This window comes from Amyelois transitella, chromosome 25 (assembly GCF_032362555.1).
Source record: "Amyelois transitella isolate CPQ chromosome 25, ilAmyTran1.1, whole genome shotgun sequence".
Classification (NCBI taxonomy): domain Eukaryota; kingdom Metazoa; phylum Arthropoda; class Insecta; order Lepidoptera; family Pyralidae; genus Amyelois; species Amyelois transitella.
Window position 1 is genome coordinate 820,469 of NC_083528.1, and position 25,862 is coordinate 846,330.

General features: G+C 35.6%; 2 protein-coding genes across 2 annotated transcripts in view; one reads left to right on the plus strand and one right to left on the minus strand.

Moving 5' to 3' along the window:
• The window catches only part of LOC106139634 (ATP-binding cassette sub-family D member 1), a 48,029-nt gene extending 25,295 nt beyond the window's left edge, over positions 1–22,734 (minus strand). Inside the window, exons 1-3 of the mRNA XM_013341116.2 lie at positions 22,556–22,734; positions 4,861–5,361; positions 1,643–1,774 (exon numbers count right to left, since the gene is read on the minus strand). Of these exons, the coding sequence (XP_013196570.1) occupies positions 1,643–1,774; positions 4,861–5,019 (291 nt within the window). The 5' untranslated portion in view covers positions 5,020–5,361; positions 22,556–22,734. The remainder of the gene's footprint in view (positions 1–1,642; positions 1,775–4,860; positions 5,362–22,555) is intronic.
• The window catches only part of LOC106139633 (chloride channel protein 2), a 183,087-nt gene that overhangs the window by 123,560 nt on the left and 33,665 nt on the right, over positions 1–25,862 (plus strand). The gene's annotated exons all lie outside the window — the stretch shown is intronic.

Genomic DNA, 25,862 nt, shown 5'->3' on the forward strand with positions numbered 1-25,862 from the left:
AGGCTAAGAAGCAGACCAATGAATTTTCGAAGTCATGAATATGTGCCGTGTGGTTCCCGGCACCAGTACAAAAAAGAATAGGACCACTCCATCTCTTACCCATGGATGTGTAAAAGGCGACTAAGGGATAAGGGATAGGCTTACATACTTGGGATTCTTTTTTAAGGCGATGGGCTAGCAACCTACCACTATTTGAATCTCAATTCTATCATTAATTAATCCAAATGGCTGAGCATGGCCTATTAGTCTTTTCAAGACTGTTGGCTCTGTCTGCCCCACAAGTGATATAGACGTGACCATATGTATGTATGTATGAACATTAGTTTGATTGCTAACCGATGCTCTTACGGTGAAAGAAAACATCGTGAGTAAACTTTCACAATCAGGCAACTGGATATGAAACCAAGATCGATCCAATACGGGTTAGGATTCCCTTCAAAGGTTGCTTAGGTCAGATGGCAGTCGCTTCTTGTATATACCAAACTAACCCAATCCAGGTTCCATGGTCAAAGGCGTAACCAGGAGTAAACCTAGGCTGAATAAGACGTTAATGTTAAGAAAATCTACATACATATAATCACGTCTAGGTATATCCCTCGAGCCAACAGTCTCGAAAGACTGAAACGCATCCAGCTATTTGGCTTATTAATGGAACTGAGATTCAAATAGGTGACAGGTTGCCAGCCCATCGCCTGCAAGAAGAGTCCCAAGTCTATTTAGACATTCATGGGATCGATATGGAGTGGTATATCCTATACTCCTCCCATTGACGGCCTCTGTGGCGCAGCGGTAGTACGCTTGTCTGTGACACCGGAGGTCCCGGGTTCCAATCATCTTGGCCAGGGCATGATGAGAAAAGAACTTTATCTGATCACAAGTCTCGAACTTACTTCGAGGCTAACTCGATCTGTATAATTTGTCCCGTAGGTATATATCAATTTATTTAGTGCCGTGTGGTTCCCGGCACCAATAAAAAAAAGAATGGGACCACTCCATCTCGTTCCCAAGGATGTCGTAAAAGGCGACTAAGGGATAGGCTTATAAACTTGGGATTCTTCTTATAGGCGATAGGCTAGCAACCCGTCACTTTTTGAATCTCAATTCTATCATTAAACCAAACCGCTGAACGTGGCCTATCAGTGTTTTCAAGACTGTTGGCTCTGTCTACCCCGTAAGGGATAAAGGCGTGACATAAAAGTATTTATTATAAAATATAGTACCGTTGAGTTAGTATCTAGTAACACAAGTCTCGAACTTACTTCGAGGCTAACTCGATCTGTGTAATTTATCCCGTACTATACATACATACATACATACATACATACATACATATGATCACGTCTATATCCCTTGCGGGGTAGACAGAGCCAACAGTCTTGAAAAGACTGAATGGCCACGTTCAGCTATTTGGCTTAATGATAGAACCGAGATTCAAATAGTGACAGGTTGCTAGCCCATCGCCTAAAAGAGGAATCCTAAGTTTATAAGCCTATCCCTTAGTCGCCTTTTACGACATCCATGGGAAAGAGATGGAGTGGTCCTATTCTTTTTTGTAATAGTGCCGGGAACCACACGGCACTATACTATACATATATATTTATATTTTTTATCGTGATGTTAATGGTCAGAAACATCAACTCACAATATTCTGTTTGTTGTCTGTGTCGGCGTCTCCCCGGCACAGCGCACACTGCTCCGCCCCGCACCTCCCCCCGCACGTCTCCGTGACGTCATTTGTGTTCTCCACAGATTGCAGTTTACCATTCTTTGACACCTGAAAGAGATACAAGATGTTGATGAGAATTATATGAAAAGAAGGAACGGTCGTTGATTTTTTTTTTTTTATAAGAAGCTAGCTTTCGCTCGCGGGAATTTAGCGCCGCCTAATAAAGAATACAGGTTTTGCGCAAATCCGGGATAAAAAGTACCCTTTGTCTCTAACCAGACTCTTAATTATATATATGCAAAATTTCAAAAAGCTTAGTTCAGTAGACAACGCTTGAAGAAGTAACAAACAAACCTAAATTCGCATTAACACAATATTAGTTGGGACTTGAGGACATTTTCTTCTTTTGTAAGCAAGATGAAGTCTTAAATGCAAACTATATAATTCTTATTCATTCTTGCTTCAATCCTTAAGTTATCGTTCTAACTGCCTTAAAAAAGACGCAAGATAAGGTCTAACGTAATACACGCAAATTTATTGTAATCACACTTATGAAGCTATATCTACAAGAGACCTAATAAATACTTACAATTGCTCTGAAATAAATAATTAAAATATTACTTTTGATGAAAAAATAAGTCTAATTTGATATTATTTAGGTGAATAAAACTCAGTCAACTTCAGTTATACCCTTTATGAATTAAAGTTCCGTAATCATGATTTAAATTATCAATATTTCTGGCAACCCTCCCATTTTGCATATGTGGGGACCATCGCGATATATGTTATTGATATAGTTTTGCGGAATTATATTATGTTCCATATGAATATTTAGTTTGGTAAATAAATAAATAAATAAGAACAAATATACATAACACACCAGGAAAGAACTTTTTCTGATTGACCTGGGTCTAAGATGTTTATCTAGGTATATAAGTATTTGTAAATTGACGTCCGATGAAAATGCTGCAGTGTAGTTTGTTCCGCCGCTTCTTTTACACGTGCGCTTTGGAAGCTGTAGTAGTTATAATTAGATTTAAGTGATGTGACGTCAATAAGTGATACCTTGTATCCAATTTTGAAAATAAATTTATTCTATTATATTTATTATAAAATATAGTATATTGAGTTAGATATCTCGTAACACAAGTCTCGAACTTACTCCGAGGCTGACTCAATCTGTGTAATTTGTCCCGTATATATTTATTTATTTATGCGTTACACGATCGAAAAATATACGCTATCCAAAATTCCTTTTGAGAACAAGGTATCAAATCCCCAAATACGTTTAGAATGTTCTAGTTAGCGCGACCAAATATGGAAAGCCGTTACGTAGGCGTTCATACTGGTTACTCATACGTGTGTCAACCTAGTATTTACGAATCTTTACATACATATAGTCACGTCTATATACCTTGCGGGGTAGACTGAGCCTAACAGTCTTGAAAAAACTGATAGGCCCACGTTCAACTTTTTGGCTCAATGATAGAATTGAGATTCAAATAGTGACAAGTTGCTAGCCCATCGCCTAAAAGAAGAATCCCAAGTTTATAATTATGCCTTGTTGATTTAACTTTTTATTAGTCATCTACAAGTTAAGTTAGATAAAACGTAACACGATTTTTAAGATAAAGAATAAGAAGAAAACCTGTTTTCCTAAGTATAAGGACGAATTGTAAATTGATTTATTCTTTGTTGTGTGTTTAATACATGTCGAATTTTAAATGTTTTATAGGTGTGGTAAATACTTGAATATTTATAAATCCGACATCTATGTCAGAAGGCAAATAAACAGTTAATGACACTAGAAGTTTCGAATAATTTTTAAGTATCGACTTAATTATAATTAATCAAGTTTTAAGTGTAGTTCCTGGCACCAATTAGTGTCGTGTGGTTCCCGGCACCAATAAAAAAAAAACGAATAGGACACATTCTCTTTCTCATGGATATCGTAAAAGGCGACTAGGGAAAAGGCTTATAAACTTGGGATTCTTCTTTTACGCGATGGGCTAGCAACCTGTCACTGTTTTAATCTCAATTCTATCATCAAGCCAAAAAGCTGAACGGGGCCTAACAGTCTTTTCAAGACTGCTGGCTCTGTCTACCCCGCAAGAGATATAGACGTGACTATATGTATGTATGTAAGTTTAAGAAATGACTAGTGAAATTTTATTGACATGTAATGTGTGTCCCTTTTTTTCAGCACAATTCCTCTTTATTATTATTTATGTTGTTCATGCTTAACCAACTACACAAAAGGACACTGTTCTCAATTGGTCGCGACATTTTTTTTCTATACAAACATACATAAAACGTCTCTTTCCCGGTGCAGTAGGCAGAGACTACATCTTTCCACTTGACAGCGTCTGTCCTTGCACACATCTTTAGCTTCATCCACATTCTTATTTTTCTTCTAAGTAAATAAATACTCGTTATTGCTCCGTATTATATTATTATCTCTTATAACTGAATCTTCAATTGCTCGATTGCTCAAACCGTTTTTCCAAAGCCGCATTGGTTGTTTATTCAACAAAATTGTTCAAATATGGCTTACTTAGTTGATTTTATACGTTTAATGAGTTTCTATCGTTTTGACCAAGCAGCGGTTTTCCCGAGTAAATATTAGTCTGTAGTTTCCATTATTTTTTAATCACAGGCTACATTTTACTTATAATTTTGTTTTTAACGACATTATTAACGAATTTTGTCCGCGATCGGGTAATAAAATAACTATTACCAATTCGTATGTCTTTCAAATCACTTATTTAGCAAACGCTAATTTCTGGAAATGTATAAAAACCTACATGTTCTTTCATTTATTTTTTATTTATTTAAATATTTATGTACATCAAGGAAAAAGTAAGAATACAACTTAAACAAAAGAGGAATTAATTTCATTATGTTATGTTCATGGGAGATCGTGGCAAGTGGAAAGAGGTAGTCTCTGCCTACCCCTCCGGGAAAGAGGCGTGATTTTATGTATGTTTATGGGATAGTAACATACTAAGTGGGTATTTTAAAATAAGGCAAGTTATTAAGATAAACCATCAAAGGAATCACAACAATAAATATATGAAAATAAGAGCAAAAACTGATAAACGACCGAATCAAAATTTCAAACGTCTCTTTTCGCTCCCATTTTTGTAACAACTCACTTATGCACTAAGACATAAAAACAAGAATCATGTCCTTACCTTATAATTATTATTATTGTGACACGGCGGTGATTGCTTCCTATCTCTCGTGGTGTACAAAGCGCATGCAGCCAGCGCTACCCCCACCCCCACCCCCACAGCCAGGGAGGGCTGCACCCTCGACGCCTGCTCCCTAATCTTCGACAAAATCGCCGGCATCTTTGCTTCTAATCAAACTACTGTCTTTATTAACAATCTTTTCTACAGCATCAATATTGTCTTATTCCGGATTATAATCGTCATTTATAACAATATCGTCGAGATTATTCTGTTCAGCATTTACTGTGTCATTAATATCAACTTATTCCTTTATGTCATCAATAGTCTCTATGCAATTTACTTTACTCTTATAATTAGCGGTACTTATTGTAGGAGATCTCATATGAGTTGTGTAATCACAGACGCTTGGAACTTGTTTCTGATATTATAGTGCTATAATATCTTTAGTTACGTTTGTATGATCAAGTTGTGTTTGTCTTCTCTGGTCGCTCGTCCATTTTTCTGGAACAATGAAAATGGTAATTCAATAACAATGTAAAATACAAATTATCATCATCAGTCATCATCACACATTCGTCTCCAGAAGTCACATTAATTTATATAATCACGTCTATTTCTCTTGCGGGGTAGACAGAGCTTAAAAGAGTGATATGCCACGTTCAGCTGTTAGGCTTAATGATAGAATTGAGATTGAAAAAGTCACAGGTTGGTAGCCGATCGCCTAAAAAAAGAATCTCAAGTTTATAAGTCTCTTATCCCTTAATCAGAAAGAGATGGAGCGCTTTTAACCACACGGCACTAAATAAAGCAATTTAAAATTAAATTTGAAATATTAACGCCTCTTTGGCAGCAAGAGGATTAATTACAACAAAGCTCAGAGCGCAAGCAGCGCAAATTTCTGCAGAAACATCGATTTATAATATAAATATTTACAAAACGGTGAACGTACAAATCGACCTTCTGCACCGGTAGTTCGTGTAACAATAAATGCTAAATTGGGAAGCGGGCACAAAAATCAAAAGGGGAGAATGTTAAAAAAATTTCCCTCATAAAAGATTCAATGTGATATAGAAAAAATGGTATTTTTGATTTATAGTATATGGATGTAATTCTAGCTGAGAGAATTGAAGAAAAACTTCCTGACTGCCCATTAAAAATAGGATTAGGCAGCGAATGATGAAAACAAAGAAGTATCAACAAAAGAATATAAATGAATATATAAATAGTTTTATATGTTCATTTGAACCATATCCTGCTTTAGCCGCGAGAATTTAATACACAGTTTCCTTTTCAATTTCCGTTCGAACCAGCGATAGGAAAATCAATCACGGGTCAATCACAACTTTATATAGTATGGTAGACAATGTGCATTCGTAAACGAATTACATTTAGGAGATCTATATTTGCAAAATTGACGTCCGGTGAAAATGCTGCAGTGTAGTTTGTTCCGCCGCTTCTTATACACTTTACGTTGTTTGGAAGCGGTAGTTGATATAATTAGACTTATGTTGTGTTGACGACAATAATACCTCGTATCCAATGTTGAAAATATAAACATATTCAACTCCTAATATATAAATTTCAATCTTAATGTGTTGCAAAATGAAATTAATTATTTATTCCGTTTCCAACCAAAAGATAAAATTATAACCCTTGCATTTTAATTTGCAATGTTACATTAATTTATCTTTTAACACGACCGTGACTGGTGTATTAACTGTAACTAACCTATAAAACATACAAGAAGGAATTTTCGAAATTAACATAGAGCCCGGGTAACAGTTACTTCTTCATTATTCAACAAATGATTAACCATGCAGAACCAACTTGGAAACTGTTATGCCAACAAATTTTCCTGCTAATGTTAACACAATACAAAAAACATAGCCATCATACTTAAAACGTAATTAACATAAGCTAAGCATTTCTTTTGTGATTCTGATCATTTGCGAGTATTTCTCAATTGGAAAAAACATAATAACTGAAGTATAAGCTAAGGATTCTAATTTCTTTATAAACGCAAAATTACTTTCATTAAAGAGGCCTCTGTATCGGAGTGTTAAGACCTCAAACTATCAATTTGCCACGATCCCTGCATACTTCTTTCGCCTCATGAGCATTGATCATAAGATCTTGTAATCTCGTCGATTTAGGGTTAGCCTAACCTTGCGCCAAGACCGAATAAATTCTATAAACATTTTATAAACACTTTTAAAAATATTATCAAGTGTTATTTTTTAAAAACATATTTATTAACTTTTCACTGTATTGTATATCCTTAAACTTGATTTGAATATTCATAACCACATAGTTGACGTGACAAAAGCAAAGTTCCATCGGATTATATAGGCAACACACCATAACAAGTAATGTTGACAGTGATACTTCTATAAATTATTCATTGATCTTCAAAGATATGTTTCTAAACATGTTGTCTATTCGTACGGACAAAAAATGACATAGGTCCAAAAATACTTCCCTGAGGTACACGTGCACGTGTTTTAGCATAAAATAACCTTGACCCCCAAGTGAGTCAGGCACGCAAGCCTAATGCTTTGTCACTTATCACGTCGGCTGTTGGCACCGCCGATCAAAAAGGAATACATGTATACTTTATACAAAAGCGTGATGCACACTGTCCAATGCCTTTGTTAAATCTAAAGAATAGATAATTAACTTTGCGTGTACCGTAATAAGAGGCAATCAAAGTGCATACAGAAGCAATTACATCGGCCCAAGTTTAATGCAAATATCCCATGGCACGTATTTGATGCATGTTGCTCTTGCGCAAGAAGGATCTGGCCATTCGCAAGTCTCGTATTTAAGGTACGTACAACGCTATTAATTTGACCCGTAAGGTATTAAACCGAAACGATATTTTGTTGCGAAACGAAATATCATAAATTGGCAATCTCGTTGGCTAAAATGCTAAAAGTGATTGCGAATTCTGCAACTTAGTAATTATAAACCATTATTATAAATGTGAAATAACTCTGTTATTTTTTGAAGTAAAACGGACATAGTTTAAATCGGAGGACATAGAAAACATATCATGAGAAACTTGCTGCTTGGCTGGAACACTTTATGGCATGAATCCGCCGTTGCGATTGTTATTTTTCTTGCATAATTATACACTCTACTGTTATTACTTTCCTGTATATTTCATATGATTTCCGCTAAATTATATTCCAAACGAACAAAATCACCAACTGACAAAGATAAGAATTCAGACATAAGACTTTTATACGCCGTCCTGGTAAGAAAGAAAATACATATTGTAAGCCAGCTTCGTTTCATTTCGCGCAAATTATATTTATTCACAATACTTTACTTATTCTATCATCAAGCCAAATATCTGAACGTGGCTTATCAGTCTTTTCTAAACTGTTGGCTATGTCTACCCCGCAAGGGATATTGACGTGACTATATGTATGCATGTACAATACTTTACATTAAGGTAAATACCTAGCAACCTCTATCTTTAGATGTAATTCCATCAAAAAATAAAATAAAAGACAACTAAGGGTGCTAATAGATTAAGGATTTTTCTTGTAGGCGATGGGCAAGTATCCTATCATCTCATAATCTCGATTAATCATTAAACCATGCAGCTGAACGTGGCATTTCAGTGTTTTCAAGATTGCTGGCTCTCTCTAACCCGCAAGGGATATAGACGTGACTATATTTATAAGTATGTCCTAGAAATAAGTCGGCGTCTCAAAATATTCCAGTCAGTTCGGAGGAAAACTAGCTGCACAAACATTGTAGCCTCTTTTCGGTCGAAGGCCGCCTGCTCACTTCCTTTATAATGACGGTTGATAAGTAACTATTTAGCCGCGAGGCGAGTAGAATGTTCAAGATTCTCATACGTACATACATACGTCACGTCTATATCCGTTGCGGGGTAGACAAATATAATGTTTGGTACAACGAAATACCAATTTTTATTTATAAGTTACATACATACATATGGTCAAGTCTTTATCCCTTGTGGGGTAGGCAGAGCCAACAGTCTTGAAAAGACTGATAGGCCACGTTTAGCTGTTTGGCTTAATGATAAAATTGGCTAAATAGCGACAGGTTGCTAGCCCATCGCCTAAAAAAAGTATCCCAAGTCTGTAAACCTGTCCCTTAGACGCCTTTTACGACATCCATGGGAAAAAGATGGAGTAGTACTATTCTTTTTTGTCATGTTGCCGGGAACCACACGACATTTATTAATTTATTTTTTAACGAATTATTACGTTTCTTAAACACTGTTTTATAAAAAAAAATGCTTTCCCGCTTGGATAGTTGACATCACCTTACCGAGAGAAAGCGTCCAATGAAGTACTTTTACTTAAGACAAGAATTTCTCTGCAATTGATCAACCGATAAGTGGCCGGTTAAAATGCGGCGGCGCAAAAAGTCACAGGTTCGAACCCACATCGGGCATGTACTGGCTATTTTCAAAGTTACATACATTAGTCTCAATACTAACTGATTGTCTTACCTTCAGGGAAAATGTCGCCGAAACCTGCACATTCAGCCAACTGGATGTGTAATCATGATGAATCTAATACGGGTTAGGTTCCCCTGCAAAAGTTGCGGAGGTCAGACGGGAGTCGCTTCGTGTAAAAAACTGACTCACCAAATCTAGGATCCATGGTCCAAGGCACACCCCGGGCTCCTCTACAAAGTGAAGAAGATGAACGGAACTAAAACCTAAACTAAGTGATTTGTTTCTTTTATAACTATGTAGGTACTTACTATTTTCTTGTTACTATGTAAATTTCTATGCAATAAAGCTATTATAAACAAACAAACAAAGCCAAGAGGAAGAAGACTTTAAGGTAGACAAAGAAAACATGGGGACTTCATAAAATATAATGATTTTCCTCCTTTTCCTCATAATAATACTATTAATTGTCAATCAAAAAGTAATAATGACTGAAAGATCCAGCAATCATTTATCGTGTTAACACTATCATAGTTATTCAGAAGCAATTAGCCGATATAACACGGGGCGCACGTGAGAGTAATCGTTATTTAATTGTAATAGTGATTACTGCCTACTTGTGATGGGGGTTAAGGTCATGGCGAGGCACGGTAAAGCTGTCGTCATGTTAACTTGCATTGATAATTGCTATGTGAACTCTTATAAATTTATGGTTTTATTTAACCAAAAGGCTCATATTCATATAACATATCACATTATAGACGTGTATTCCGTGCGGGGTAGACAGAGCCAACAGTCTAGAAAAGTCCCGAAAGACAGATAGGCCACGTTCAGTTGTTAATTTTGAAACGGGACAGTTTGCTGAAGAGGTTAAAACGATTTATGTATTAAAAAAAATCCCAAAATATTGAAAACATTTGTAACGAACATACATACATGGCTACGTCTATATCCCTTGCGGGGTAGACAGAGCCAACAGTCTTGAAAAGACTGAATGGCCACGTTCAGCTATTTGGCTTAGTGATAGAATTGATATTCAAATAGTGACAGGTTGCTAGCCCATTTGTAAAGAAATGTAATATATAATCTTCTTTAAATTTTGCGTATATATAGTTAAGAGTCTGGAGAAGGTCATAGGGTTCATCCAGGTAAAAACTATCTCGTGGGTTTTGCGAAAAGCATTTAATTATCCTTTTGAAAATGACGCTAAATTAGCGAGTGCAGATGGCGCTAAATTCGCGCGAAACTTCGTGTCCAAGCTAGTTGATTGTATAAATTAACCACTGTAATGCCGTTGAACTATTTAAAATATAACAGTTTTTTTGTCATGACTTTTTGCCTTCAATACAAACACACATTAACGATTGTAAACACTGTTTTTTTTTACTTCAAATATTTTGGACGTAAGAAAATTCCGCTTCCTATTAATCAAGGTTAGATAAACAGTAAGGGTATACTTTCAAAAAGGGGGAGCATTATTAATTATAATCGTCAATACGAACAACTTTTACTTAGTTGGTGAACAAACTTTAAATTCAAACGTTTACATACATATATATAATCACGTCTATATCCCCTGCGGGGTAGACAGAGCCAACAGTCTTGAAAAGACTGAAAGGCCACGTACAGCTGTATGGCTTTATGATAGAATTGAGATTCAAATAGTGATGATTTTTATATGCCGTGCGGTTCCCGGCACCAATACAAAAAAGAATAGGACCACTCCATCTCTTTCCCATGGATGTCGTAAAAGGCGACTAAGGGATAGGCTTACAAATTTGGGATTCTTTTTTTAGGCGATGGGCTAGCATCCTGTCACTATTTGAATCTCAATTCTATCATTAAGCCAAATAGCTGAACGTGGCCATTCAGTCTTTTCAAGACTGTTGGCACTGTCTACCCCGCAAGGGATATAGACGTGACCATATATGTATGTATGTATGTATGTATTATACTAGAAAATTCTTGTTTTGTTTTCTATTCACTAATGATAACATGTCTGACCCTAAAACAAAAGGTCGTATCCTACATTGATACAAACAGTACAAATACAAATTATTTACATCACGTTTTGATCTCTTGCGGGGAAGACGAGGCCAATTGTCACGAGAATCAAAGACCCACACGTTCAGCCATTTATATTACGTACGTCAAATAAGACGGAATAGTGTAATGACATTAACAAAAACTAACCTTCTGTGAAATACAAAGGGTATTATATAATAAGTCTGAAAAAAAATTTTGATTTACGATTATAACAGGAAAAAGATACCTAGTAAATATAAAAGTTATAGATATTTATTTTGGTAATGCAAAAAATTTATTTATTTACTTAAACATAATGATATCACAAACGTTTAACCTACTAATATTACAAATGCGAAAGTTTGTGAGTATGTCAGGTTGTCAGTATGGATGTTTGTTACTCTTTCACGCAAAAACTACTGAACCGATTACAATGAAATTTGGTATATGCGGGCAGCTGAAGACCCAGAATAACATATAGACTACTTTTTATCCCGGAGTTCCCTCGGGATCGATTCCACGCGTACGAAGTCGCGAGCGGCCTCTAGTAAACTATAATTTTATCACTAAATAAATATTATTGTCATACGTAGATAGATAACATGATAACGCCTGTTTCCCGGAGTAGTAGGCAGGTCCTTTAATTATCATTGCTTATAATATAACAGACTTTTAAAAACTCCGTAGTCATCATATTTCCATTATTGTTTCTGTCTGCCTGTCTGTCTGTTCATAGGCACTATTACTTAGAAACCATTGCTAGAATATGGACATGAATTCCTGTTTTTTCTGACGTCAGCAAAATATTAAAATACCGTCACAGTCTAAGGTCCGAAGTGTGGTAAATGACGATAGAGTATTTCAGAAAAAAAGAGTTAAGTGCGTGTCGCGGCACGGGAATTATAGACATTTTGTTTTCAATAGAATAGAATAGATTTATTTTCAAAATTGGATACAAGGTATCACTTATTGACGTCACATCACTTAAATCTATTTATAGCTACTACCGCGGCTGTAGCAGAAGCGGCGGAACAAACTACACTGCAGCATTTTCATCGGACGTCAATCAAATGTAGCAGCGGCACGACCTCACATGACTATAAACTAATTTATATAAAACCTCTGACCACAGAACCCTAAAAATCTAATCAACCCACGACACACAATTTCTTGGAAAGGTTAATTAACAGTTAGCTATCTAATGCTGATGTCACCGTCATTGTTAACAAATTAATCTGACTGACTGACAGTTTTTTTCCTTAATCGAAGGAGCAAAGGTGTATGAATAATTTTGGGTGTTTACTATTGAAAACATTGCATATTCATATTGAATACTAAACACTTAATTTTGATAGTCACTTAATTAGAAAAACGTTAGTTTTGGGTACCTAATAGTCATTGTCTTATTGGAAATGAATTTAATCAGGGTCCTAGGTTCATGGGCTAAATACGGAATAACTTTCTTTAAAGTGCCCTAATTCTTCTAATATCTTTTTTAGGTTTTTATTTTACAGCAGCTTTCACCCGCAGCTTCGCCTGCGTTAATTACGCGCCATCTAGAAAAATCGACAAAAAATTACGAAATTATCACTTCCTACAAAAAGCGATTAAACGTCACCTACAAAAGAATACAGGGATTTCGAAAATCCCACGGGAACTAAAGTTTTTACCAGGATAAAAAGTATCCCATGTCCTTATACAGACTCTTAATTATATACGCAAAATTTCAATAAGATTGCTTCAGTAGATAGCGCGTGAAGAGTAACAAACAAATAAACTCACTAGATGTTTTTTTGCCATTTGTTCTACAAAGCTGATGAACTAGGTACTTGCATCTGGAAGCCATCTTCTTAAAAGATAAACATCCAAGACCCAGGCCAATCAGAGAAAGTTCGTTTCTCATGATGTCTTGGCCGGGATTCGAACTCGGGACCTCCGGTGACACAGACAAGCGCACTACCGCTACACAGAGACCGTTATATTATTACTATAGGGGCAGGCAAAGGCAAAATTAAATTTTCGGTTAAGTACTGAGTGACTGACAGATGTATGATCTATCTCATTATTCAAGCATCAATATAATTTACGGAGCCAGTTATCGACCGTGATTCATTAAACATACATATATAGTAAAAATAAAAAGCAAACACTTTGACGGGTCAAAGAAAGTAAACTCACGGTAAGCGGCTGCCAAAAACTGAGCATTGCCACTTTCTCCGCCGGTCGACGTAGAAAGTGTGGCGTTGCGTGGAAAAAAATATACCAATAACACTGCAGACGTTCCACTTATTAGGCGCCTCCATAGATTTCGGAACAATAACAGTCGCCCGAATGTGCCGTGTGGTTCATGAGTCATGACACACCGTTAAAAAAAAAAGAATAGGACCAGTCCCATCTCTTTCCCATGGATGTTGTAAAAGGCGACTAAGGGATAGGCTTATAAACTTGGGATTCTTCTATTAGACGATGGGTTAGCAAACTGTCACTATTTAAATCCCAATTCTATCATCAAGCCAAAAAGCTGAACGTGGCCCATCAGTCTCTTCGAGACTGTTGGCTCTGTCAACCCCGTCAGGGATATAGACGTGACGATATGTGTGTATGAATGTGAAGGTTTCCTCACGATGTTTTCCCTCACCGTAAGAACATAGGTTGGTAATCAAACAAATGTAGGTACGTAACTTCGAGAATAGTCATTGTCACAGTTATGGCCGCGGTAGGATTCGAACCGGTGTCTTTTTGCGTAACAGGCGTGATTCTATGTGTGTTTAATATTAAATTAACTTAAATTTTATTTTGTTCATTTTTTCAAAATTATTTGTGGTTTCATTTCAAGCGTCTTTCCGTTTCAACTACTACTACTAACTTCAGTAACAAGCTACGCATTTGACCGATTTTTGATTATTTTTATAATTTGATTAAAATAGTTCAATTAGATATTAAAAAATTCTGGAAATTTCTCCCATGGGATCGAAATGGCTCGGGTAAAAAACGAGTACTTATAAAAAGAAAGAAAAAGCCTTACATAACTTATTAAATCTATAACATACATATGTAGATCGGTTTGACATATTCGTGAACATTGGTAGTCTATGGTTAATTCTCACCCTTGAACAAATTAACCACATGTGCATAGTTATCTCTTAAAATATATAATGCCATATTATGTTATTTTGTAAACAGACATGTCGAAATCTCCGAAACTATTTTCTTTCGTAACTTAACTTACCAAGTTATGCAGTTGGGCAATCCGACATTGCCCTTCTGCAAGGCTAACAAGAAATTTTTATTATCACTACATATAATATTATAATGTCCCATATTATTATCTCTGTCTGTATGTATGCCCTTATATCGGAATTGTGTGGACGGATTTTGTTACTGTCTGAAATGATGGAAAGGTGTTCTGAGGAAGGTTTATATCTATGAATGCTACCCGCGCAAAGCCGGGGCGGGTCGCTAGTTATTTTATAAAATTACTAGCATATTCCACCGGTACCGGCCGCGTATAGAATTAAAAATCCTGTTAAGATGACGCTTTGAAGATTTTATTTAGACAAGAATAGCTACTCGTATTTCTCAAAAATTGTTAATGAGAACAAAATAATTCATGTCTATGACTTTGTATTGTCAATAGCATAACACAATCGGTCAACTTTTATACAAAAGGGATCTATCAAAAATACCTTAATAAAAAAACGGATTCAAATTTTTACCGACATAGGTACATTTAACAAAGTCTTTATGCCTTGCGCAGTAACCCCTGCTTATTTAATGTTTGAAAAAAAAATTGAAATTCAAATAGAATCATTAGCTTAGTCAATACAAAAAAAATGCACAAGTATATTTTTGACGTGTATTTTTAAATGTACAACTACATACAAAAAAAAACAAATGTGATATTTAAAATATGTACATATATTTGATTTTTTGCTAAATCAGTGATCACACAAACAGTAAGTGACAAGTCACATAGTATATCTATAAATTTTTTTTAATGTATACTTACATAGATAATTAAAAGAACTCTAAAAAATACTGGCCGTACGAAGACATTTACAGAGACGCAATTTAAAAAAAAAAATCCAAAATAGATGCGATATTAATCTTCATAAAATGAGCGATAGCATAATATATTAGTAAAATGATTCACTTACAACATCTGACATTGAGGGTACCTTGAAATTAAGTTTTCGTAATATTTTAAAACTTACGAAACCAACAAAACATGTTGTTTGATGTATAATCACCCGTATCATACATACATACATACATAAAAACACGCCTTTTTCCCGGATGGGTAGGCAGAGACTAGATCTTTCCATTTGCCACTGCATACTTTACGGCTTAAGCTACTCTTGACCTGACCATACCCATATCACCTCAATGTTAATAATAATAATATATTAATAATTTAATTATATAAAGTGGCTAAACGGATCGTGATAGTGAAGGGTTAACGTGACCTAGAAAAAGCAGGTTAAAAAAAATATTTTTTTATGTGTATTAAGACAAATGTTTTTGGCATATCTGTAATTCCACAGCTGACACCACGCATAAATACCTATAGTTGAAAATTGGTGCCGTGTGGTTCCCGGCACCAATACAAAAAAGAATAGGACCACTCCATCTCTTTCCCATGGATGTCGTAAAAGGCGACTTAGTGATAGGCTTACAAACTTGGGATTCTTTTTTAGGCGATGGGCTAGCAACCTGTCACTATTCGAATCTCAATTCTATCATTAAGCCAAACAGCTGAACGTGGCCATTGTCATTTCAAGACTCTTGGCGCTGTCTACCCCGCAAGGGATATAGACGTGACCAAATGTATATGTATGAAAATTGGTCCTTAAATAGTTGTTCATCAAGGCCTTCCCATTCACAATCCCCTTATAATATTTGCTTAGTCGACCCGCCCCCGTACATTGGCACGCGCGACGCCGTTGATATCGCGCGAAAAGCAATCGCTGTTGCGCTTTTTATTATGACGTAAAACGGGACAGCGATAGTCATTCGCGCGATAAACATGGATTCGCGCGTGCCATACTAAGAGTACTGCTATCGTTCAGTCTTCTAACACGACCAAACTATCATTCAATCATTGTTTTTGTCTTTAGACATTTAAAAATGCTTGCAGAATTTAAGATGTTCACTGTTATTGTCGCCACACATTGAAATTTCAGTGAAGCATAGCAAAACTAAAGATAAATTTTAAACTTATTTTTATTTTTGAAATCAATATGGCTGTCCAAAACAAGGAAGTATGAGTGATGACGACACAAAGCCAAAATTGGTAGAAAAAAAAACAAGTACGAAATACTTCCTTAGTAATGGTGTTAGCAACCGGTATGATACATTGTATATGTTTATTACATACTAGCTGTGCCCGCGACGTCGTCCGCGTGGAATAGTTATTTTGGGCATCATTGAAGCCCTCAAGGATGAATAAGTTTCCCCGTTTTTTTTCCACATTTTCCATTATTTCTTTGCTCCTTATTCCCTTTTTCCTTCTTCGACAAATGGTCTATTTAATGCAAAAGAATTTTTCAATTTGAACCAGTAGATCTTGAGATTAGCGCGTTCAAACAAACCAACAAAGAAACTTTTTAGCTTTATAAATATTAGTATAGATTTTGACATGGAAGTAAAAGGTTTAAGAAATAGGGGAAGACCGAAAAAGTGAAGGATGGACAGCGTATAGGATAGTGTGCATAGAAAGGGAGTGAGATGGAAACTGACAGAAGTTATTGGAAAAAAACTAACATACTCTGCCGACCCCACGTAAAGAGCGGGGAAAAGGCACCGTAAAAAAGTAGAAATATTTTGAAATAGATATTTCTAAAATACACTCAGTGATGGAATTGAGGTGCCGTGTGGTTCCCGGCACCAATAGAAAAAAAAATAGGATCACTCCATCTCTTTCCCATGGATGTCGTAAAAGGCGACTAACGGATAGGCTTATAAACTCGAGATTCTGTTTTCAGGCAACTGTCACTATTTGAATCTCAATTCTATCATTAAGCCATACAGCTGAACGTGGCCAATCAGTCTTTACGAGACTGTTGGCTCTGTCTAGCCCGCAAGGGATATACACGTGATTCTCTGTATGTATGTATGTACCTATAGAATTGAGATTCAAATAGTGACAGATTGCTAACCCATCACAATAGTTACCACTAACATTAAAATTCTTTTGTATAATCGTGGTCGAATAGTGATATTCTGAAAGGTTTGTGGTTAAACGCGACGATAGAATTCCTAGCCGCTTGGGGGAAACATGACATTGAGGTCGCCACTTCTAACACAAACTACAAAACCTCAAACTGTTACACGCATTTTGTAAATAGGACAAAAAAATCTAGATTCATTTTAATTGTGTGTCGCTAATGCTTTTGTAATTAATAAATAATAATGCAGTAATAATACGAGTATATGTATATTCATTTACTTTAAAGTAAAAAAAGGCAAATAAGGAGGATTATTTCAACGGTTGTACCGTGTGATTACCGGCACCAATAAAAAAAGAGTGGGACAATCTCTTTCACTTTTTTGGATTTCGTAACAGACGACTAAGGGATGACAGGCTTATAAACTAGGTATTCTTCGGCTTATGTGTTACCATTACATTTTCATTAATAGATATATAAAACTCTTTATTGCACCATAAGAGTAAAAAATACAAAACAGCACAAAGCAGATAAGGCGGACTTATCACTAATGCAATCTCTTCCAGTCAACCTTTGGGCGGAAGGAAACCAAACAGGAGATCGGCGTTGGCGCAGAGCATGATAAATAAATGTCTAAACATAATAAAATGCACACAGAATATTTATCTATATATAATACATATAAATACATACAAATACGCAAAAATACAGATAAATACATAATAATAACATATACTTAGGATACCGTGTGGTTCCCGGCACCAATACCAAATAGAATAGGATCTTAATGTCATTAATTTTTATATAATTCTGATTTCTATAGTGTTACCCTACATTTTACCTTCATTGAAAGAAAATTTCCGGTGATGATTATCATCGTTGACGAAACATTAATAAAAAATATCTTAATTGATCGATTCTATAAATAGACAAAGTGTCGTGTCATCACGGAAGCATAAACGACGCCCGCGCAGCATGGCACGCGCGAGGCGTTTCTATCGCGCAAAAAAATATCGCTGTCCCGTTTCATCTGTCATAATAAAAAGCGAAACAGCGATAGTTTTTTGCGCGACATAAACGGCGCCGCGCGTACCAAGCTACGGTCGCCTTTTTCTTCCCTCTCTTTCTAATAAGGCCAATTAGAAAGGGACAGATTCTTCAAATCTCCTGTCTCTTTGTAATTACATCAATTAAAATGATCGAAGAGGTTCCACAATGTATTAAAATACTTCTTTCTCCTGACTATAGTATCGGTTACATACTCACCTCTGGAGAGAAGGCAGGGGTGAGCCTTTGACCATGGCTTCTAGATTGGGAGAGTCAGGTTTTTACACGAAGCGACTCCTATGCAACCTTTGCAGGAGACGTTAACTCGTCTTGGATCATAAGTATTACTTCTCATGGTTATTAATTAATTTAAAAAGTATTTTCATCAAACAAGCGTAAGTATCAAGATTTTCGTAAAAGGCGACTAAGAGATTGACTTACAAAATTGCTATTCCACTTATAGGCGATGGTCCAGCAACCTGTCACTATTCGAATTCAATTCCATAAAGCCATACAGCTGAACGGGGCCATTTAGTCTGTTCAAGACAGTTGGCTCTGTCTAGCCCGCAAGGGTGAAAGACGTGACTATACGTGTGTATGTAACCTTTATTTCAGTACCTGAAACAGACTATACTTAGTTTAGCTAAATTTCCACACGTCTATTTATAGCGTAAACTAAGGCGTAACACAATGACACCTACTTTTTAAATCGGTTATTTCTTCACTTTCTCCATCGTATGTGACCGACTTGGAAAGTATTGCCTCGTAAGAAAGTTTATAACAAGATTGTGACAAATTCATAATTGAAAACATTTATTGAATCATACGTGTCGTTAATAATTTTTGATGATTTTTAATTATGAATGGATTTTTAATTTATTGAGATAACATAAAATAATTCATATTATAAATAGACAAGAAAAAGGTTAACATTTTTTCATAAGACAGGTACTTCTTCCTCGTAGCTTTAGTCCCTAGGGTACATCCTCACCTCACCATGGAGAGCAGCCCGGGGTATGCCTTTGACCATGGATCCTGGATTGGATGAGTCAGGTTTTTACACGAAGCGACTCCCGTCTGACCTCCGCAACCTTTGCAGGTAAATCTAACCCGTATTGGATCTATCGTGGTTACACATCCAAATTTGTTAACCTGGCCGTGGTGAATGAATTAATGAAAATCCCTTTATAGCACACATCCATACATATATATTCATATAATCACGTCTATATCCCTTGCGGGGCCTATTGGTGCCGGGAACCACACGGCACATATTGTTCCTGTTCCACAATTATACTGCATCCTCAATGCTTTTTACGATGCCTTTTTAATTATGGATTTTCCTTTATATTTTGGTTGACTGGAAGAAATCCCATTAGGGATAAGTCCGCCATTGTACATATTCTTCTAAATCCAAGAACTGTTTTGTAATTTGTTATATCTATTTCTATGTGCAATAAAGAGTTTTGTTTGTTACCGCTTCTTCTGCACTGACGCCTTGGAAGCGGCAGTAAACTTAGTTTTTAAGTAATTTATTTGACGTCAACCAAGTTGTTAAACCATACGACAATTATTAAGCGATATAATAATATCCTATAATAATGAATAAAAAATTTTGAATTTGAATTTTGAATTTTTTGAGTTTACAAACAAACAAACAAACATGAATCTAAGTAATGCGCAGGAGTGGAATCATGCAATGCAATCTCTCTGCAGGCAACATTTTAAAAATGCATCACAGAAATAAAATTCGCGTTCATAATTTACTACAATGACAAACAAATAATGATTAGTTACATATGGCAAATGTGTAACTCAAATACTTACACTACAGTGAATATAAATAATGTAATAAAAAAAACTCACATATATTGGTATAACATAAAATAACTAATAATTATTATCCGAGACCTGATTACTTTGACCCTGACCTCGTTACAAAAGTCGATATGCCATAGAAACTACATCACTGAATTGAGAAAAAAAAATGTTTACATACTGTGACCATTTCACCCAGAACGTAAACATTTTTTTTGCTCCATCTACACTGCAAAGTATGTATGTGTGTATAACTTATTCAAAAATATAATGACACTAATTTAAACTACTTATAACTTTAGAAAAACAATAAACGGAAAGGTGTCAAATGCGATAGATTTAATTATTTAACTTCATACCAAATAGGTACTTACTTAATTATCATATTAGTTTATCATAAGTACTTCTTATTAATTTGTCGGCCTCGGTGGCGCAGTGGCAAAACGCTCGTCTGTGATACCGGAGGTCCTGGGTTCGAATCTCGGCCAGGGCATGGCAGAACGGAACTTTCTTCGATTGGCCTGAATCTTGGATGTTTATCTATATAAGTATTTATTATAAAATATAGTATCGTTGAGTTAGTATCTCGTAACACAAGTCTCGAACTTACTTCGAGGCTAACTCATTCTGTGTAATTTGTCCCGTATATATTTATTTATTAATTTGGTAATGTTCGTTTTGGGCCTAACTACACTATCTTCCTCCTGGTTTTAGTCCTAGTTGCATCCTCACCATTCTGGAGAGGAGCCTATGGGATATGCCTTTTACAACTTTCTCACGCACAAATTGCACAGCAAATATTTGATTTGAAACAGGTTCGGAAGTATTCATTCTTAGGCATTTTCTTAACCATTTTTTCCAGGCTATTGGTTCTGTATATCCCGTAAGAAATATAGACGTGATAACGTATGTGTGCGCATGAACTTGAACACCAACCATATTATTAAGCAAACCTATTTCGTATAATTGATCAACTTTGAAATTTATCAACAAAGATATGTAAAGGGAAATTCCAACTAATTTACTATTACAAATTTGTGAAAGTAAGTTTATTTGTTTGTTGTTTCTACACGCGTTATCTACTGAACCAACCCTTTTGAAATTTAATTAACATTCTGGAGAAGGACATAAGGTGCTTTTCATTCAGATAAAAACTATAAGTAGTTCCCGTGGGATTAGTGAAAAACCTGTACTCTTTTGAAGGTGGCGCCGAAGCTAGCGGTAAAAGCTAATCTATACTAATATTACAAAGCTGAAGAGTTTGTTTGTTTGTTTGTTTGCTTGAACGCGCTAATCTCAGGAACTACTGGTTCAAATTGAAAAAATATTTTTGTGTTGACCATTTATCGAGCAAGGCTTTAGGCTTTATAACATCACGCTGCAACTATAAGGAGCGAAGAAATAATGGAAAATGTGAAAAAAAAACGGGGAAAATTCATCCTTGAGCTTCAATGATGCCCAAAATAACTATTCTACGCGGACGAAGTCGCGAGCATAGCTAGTTAAAAATATTTTTGCCATAATGTTTATCAGCTGATACCTTGTTTGGAAAGTCGGAATTTCAAGTTTTAAACGAGTATCCATTTCTCTCGGAAATTTTGTCTCGTGTAAATACTAAAGATTTGACATAAAATTCGTAAAATTTCAATGCAATTAAAATTAAATTATGTGCAGTATAAACATATAACCAACAAACCTAGCTGTGTTGAAAATTTGACGTTAACAAGGTGTTAAGACGTTAAGATATATATACAAAGACTTATTTATTACGAGAAGGTAGGTATTTTACGTAAATAATATTTTGGTAACCGTTATTACATGCTCATGTTTAGTCCAAATTTTTAGATACATACGAAAATTTTACGTATATAAAGTTGGGAGTTCATAACATCATTTATTACCTTACAAGGTTTCCTTTAAAAGTATGCCAGGTAACATTCTAGCCCCACTAATATTGTGTATTCTTGTAGTAAATTACCCAGTACATAACCGGCACAGTGGCTTTCTAGAAGTGATCTAACTACCAGATATAAATACTCCTTTTACCTACGTTTATGCGCGTAAGTCATAATATCGAAGTTATAAAAAAAACATGTAACAAAGATGAGTTCGCTTCAAATAACAGTCACAACCTAGAGATTACAAATTACATACACACAGAATTGACAAAACAAACAGCCAATTAATCATGTTCACTTACCAATAAATAATTTAAACAAAACTTAAACACAATCCACCAACACTCAAAAAACAACACAGAGTATATAATAATGTACTCGATTATCAAATCGGCGAGCGGGCGAGAAGTATTCGAACACGTGCGTGGCGTTCGACGGTCGCACAAAAACTGAGCGGTTTACGTTTATTCGCCACGACCACTGCAATACGAAGTAAGGTCAACAGCAACACGCGATTATGATACCGTTTTGAGATTGCCAGATAAATTCATTGTTTTATCATATGTTTTTCTACTGTGTCGGTAACACATTTCGACACGAGTGTAATCGCTGAATTGGGATATCGATGTTGTTTCATAAGTTATTTTGGGGGCCTGAGAATGGAACGGACGGATTAGACAGCCCATCACTAATGAATCGCTTAAAAGAATAATTCATTTATTTATTTACTAATTACTAAGTACACAGAAAACATCGAGAATAATAAACAGAAGAAACAAAATTACAAAGGTTCTGTTTATTTCTAAAGAAATCTCTTCCAGCAGACCCGAGATAGGAGGCATGCTGGAAACGGTGATAGGCGTGTACGCAACACACAACCATTTATAGACATACATTAAAAAATACATACGTAAATATACCAAATAATAAACTTACATAAAATATATATGCAATAGATACCAAATTAGCAAGGCTCTCAAGGTAATAAATTTAATTAAAAAAAAATGGTCACCGCCTAACCCAGGCTCCTCTCCAAAGAGGTATGAATGTTACCGAGACTGAGGAGGATGAAGAAGTCCAATCATCATTATTACCCCCATTCCCGAATTTGTCTCCTGGTGTCTTGTTAACAAAGGAACTTAATCCAGACTGGATCATTGTTGTTAGGTAAAATAACACCAAAGTCTAAAACGGCACTAAAACATACATTAAATCACGCCTCTTTCCCGGAGGGGTAGGCAGAGACTACCTCTTTCCACTTGCCACGATCTGTAAAACTAAAACTCAAAAATAAATGAATTAACTTATCCTAGTCAATGTTATTGTACAATGTCTAACAATTGTTCTTTTTCAACGTGAAGTATGTTTTTTTTAACAATGTAACATGCGATTTGAGGTTAAAATTATACAATACAGACATACATGAACATGACATAGATACGACGAAGTGATTGTTTTTGTTAAAATTTTCCTCGTCTACGTTCACGAGATCGAATCTGGATCCTTCTGATGAAGAGATCAAGTTAAGTATCCTATACCAACAAGCTTTAATGAAAAGGTTGATTGCAGTGCCGTGCAGTTCCCAGCATTTCAGAAAAGGACCACTCTATATCTTTCCCATGGATGTCGTTAAAGGCAACAAAGGGATAGGCTAATAAAAATGGGATTCTTCTTGTAGGTGAAAGGCTAGCAATCTGACAATATTTAAATCTCAATTCCATTACTAAGACATACGGCTAAACGTGGTCTGTTTACCCCGCAAGGGATATAGACGTGCTAATATGTAAGTATGTATTGATTTACAAGAATCCTTTCACAAGGAGCAAAACCAAAACGAAAAAAACAGCTGACTTTTTTTGAAGTTTCAAGGTTGGTCCCGTAGTAAAAGTTGTTCAATTTGGTGTACTGATACACCTGTTAAAAGTATTCTAATTATGTAATCAAAAATAACCCTGTATATATATTACTCAGTTGAATTTATAGCAAACAAATATTTATTTCAGGTTTTTTAATAGTACCTACTCAATATTCTCACAAAATTTCATGAGAATCGGACAAGCCGTTTCGGAGGAGTACGAGAACGAAAATTGTGACACGAGAATTTTATATCTATACTAATATTATAAAGCTGAAGAGTTTGTTTGTTTGAACGCGCTAATCTCAGGAAGTACTGGTTCGAATTGAAAAACTCTTTTTGTGTTTAGTAGACCATTTATCGAGGAAGGCTAAAGGCTATATAATATCACGCTGCAACTATAAGAAGCAAAGAAATAATGGAATTTGTAAAAAAAACGAGAAAAATTATTCATCCTTGAGGGCTTCAACGATGCCCAAAAATAACTATTCCACGCGGACGAAGTCGCGGGCACAGCTAGTATAAGATATGCGCGCATTCTCAAAGCAGTTCCTTTCATTGTCATGTCGCTAATCACCACACAGTTCCCTGCTTGACACTTTTTCTCTCGCTAGTCCGCCATTGTTTGTAGAACGTAGGGGCGAAATTATTGCGAAAAAACTATTCTTTTGCTGCTAAAGTTCGCTGCACACGTAGCGATTCATTGTGCCGTGTGGTTTCCGACACTTTAGAATAAAACCACTCCATATCATTCCCGTGGATTTCGTTAAAAGACGACTCAGAGATAGGCTTATGAAATTGGGATTCCTCTTTTAGGCGATGGGCTATTTGATTCTCAATTCCATCATGAAGGTGAACGTATTCAGTATTTTCGAGACTGTTGACTCTGTCTACCCCGTAAGGGAGGTAGACGTGACTGTATGTATGTAAGATTCCATTAATCCGGTTCGATTTAGCCATTGTAAAATATTTTTATTGGCTTCGTTAGGGTTGGAGGGGGAGGCAAACCGCTGACAAAGAATAATTTTTTCAAAACCCCCGTTTAGATTTTCCAAAAATCTAAGTATTGATGATGAAAGTCGGGTATCGATCAGAATACAGAATCCCACGTTATAAAATTACATTATCAATTTAACGTGTTGATATCAAAATACCATAGTTACTAAATACCCAAGATTGCTAAACGCCTTGGTAGCAAAAATGTCTGATTAAAAAAATTTCGTAATTTAAAATATTTACTTTATTATCAAATCGTCTTTATGTTTCAATATCATTGATACAAAATACCATTGACTGATTTCATGACAAAAAACAAATTTACCAATACAAAACGCCAGTGTTTCTGATAATATTAAAATTAAATTAGTCTTTTCAAGACTTTTGGCTCTGTCTACACTGCAAGGGATATAGACGTGACCATATGTATGTATATTGAAAGTAATAATTCCTATCAGTCATTTGGGCGACAACAAGGCAACTTTTTGTCGCCGCGTCTGCAACAGCCTAGAAGCGACAAGCTTGACCAAAAACAAAAAGTAACAACGGTAAATGTTACCACTTATTGTTGCGGCACTTGACGTGAACGATACTTTTTATAATTAGATGTTTAACAATACAAGTCTTTATCTAGGCATAAAATAGTCAATTAGAGCTCAAGAGACGTATAAAGGTGATGTATTTGTGCGCCGCCGATAAGAATGCCATAAATTAAAAGTAAAAGACTAAGGGAAAGGCTATAAACTTGGGATTCTTCT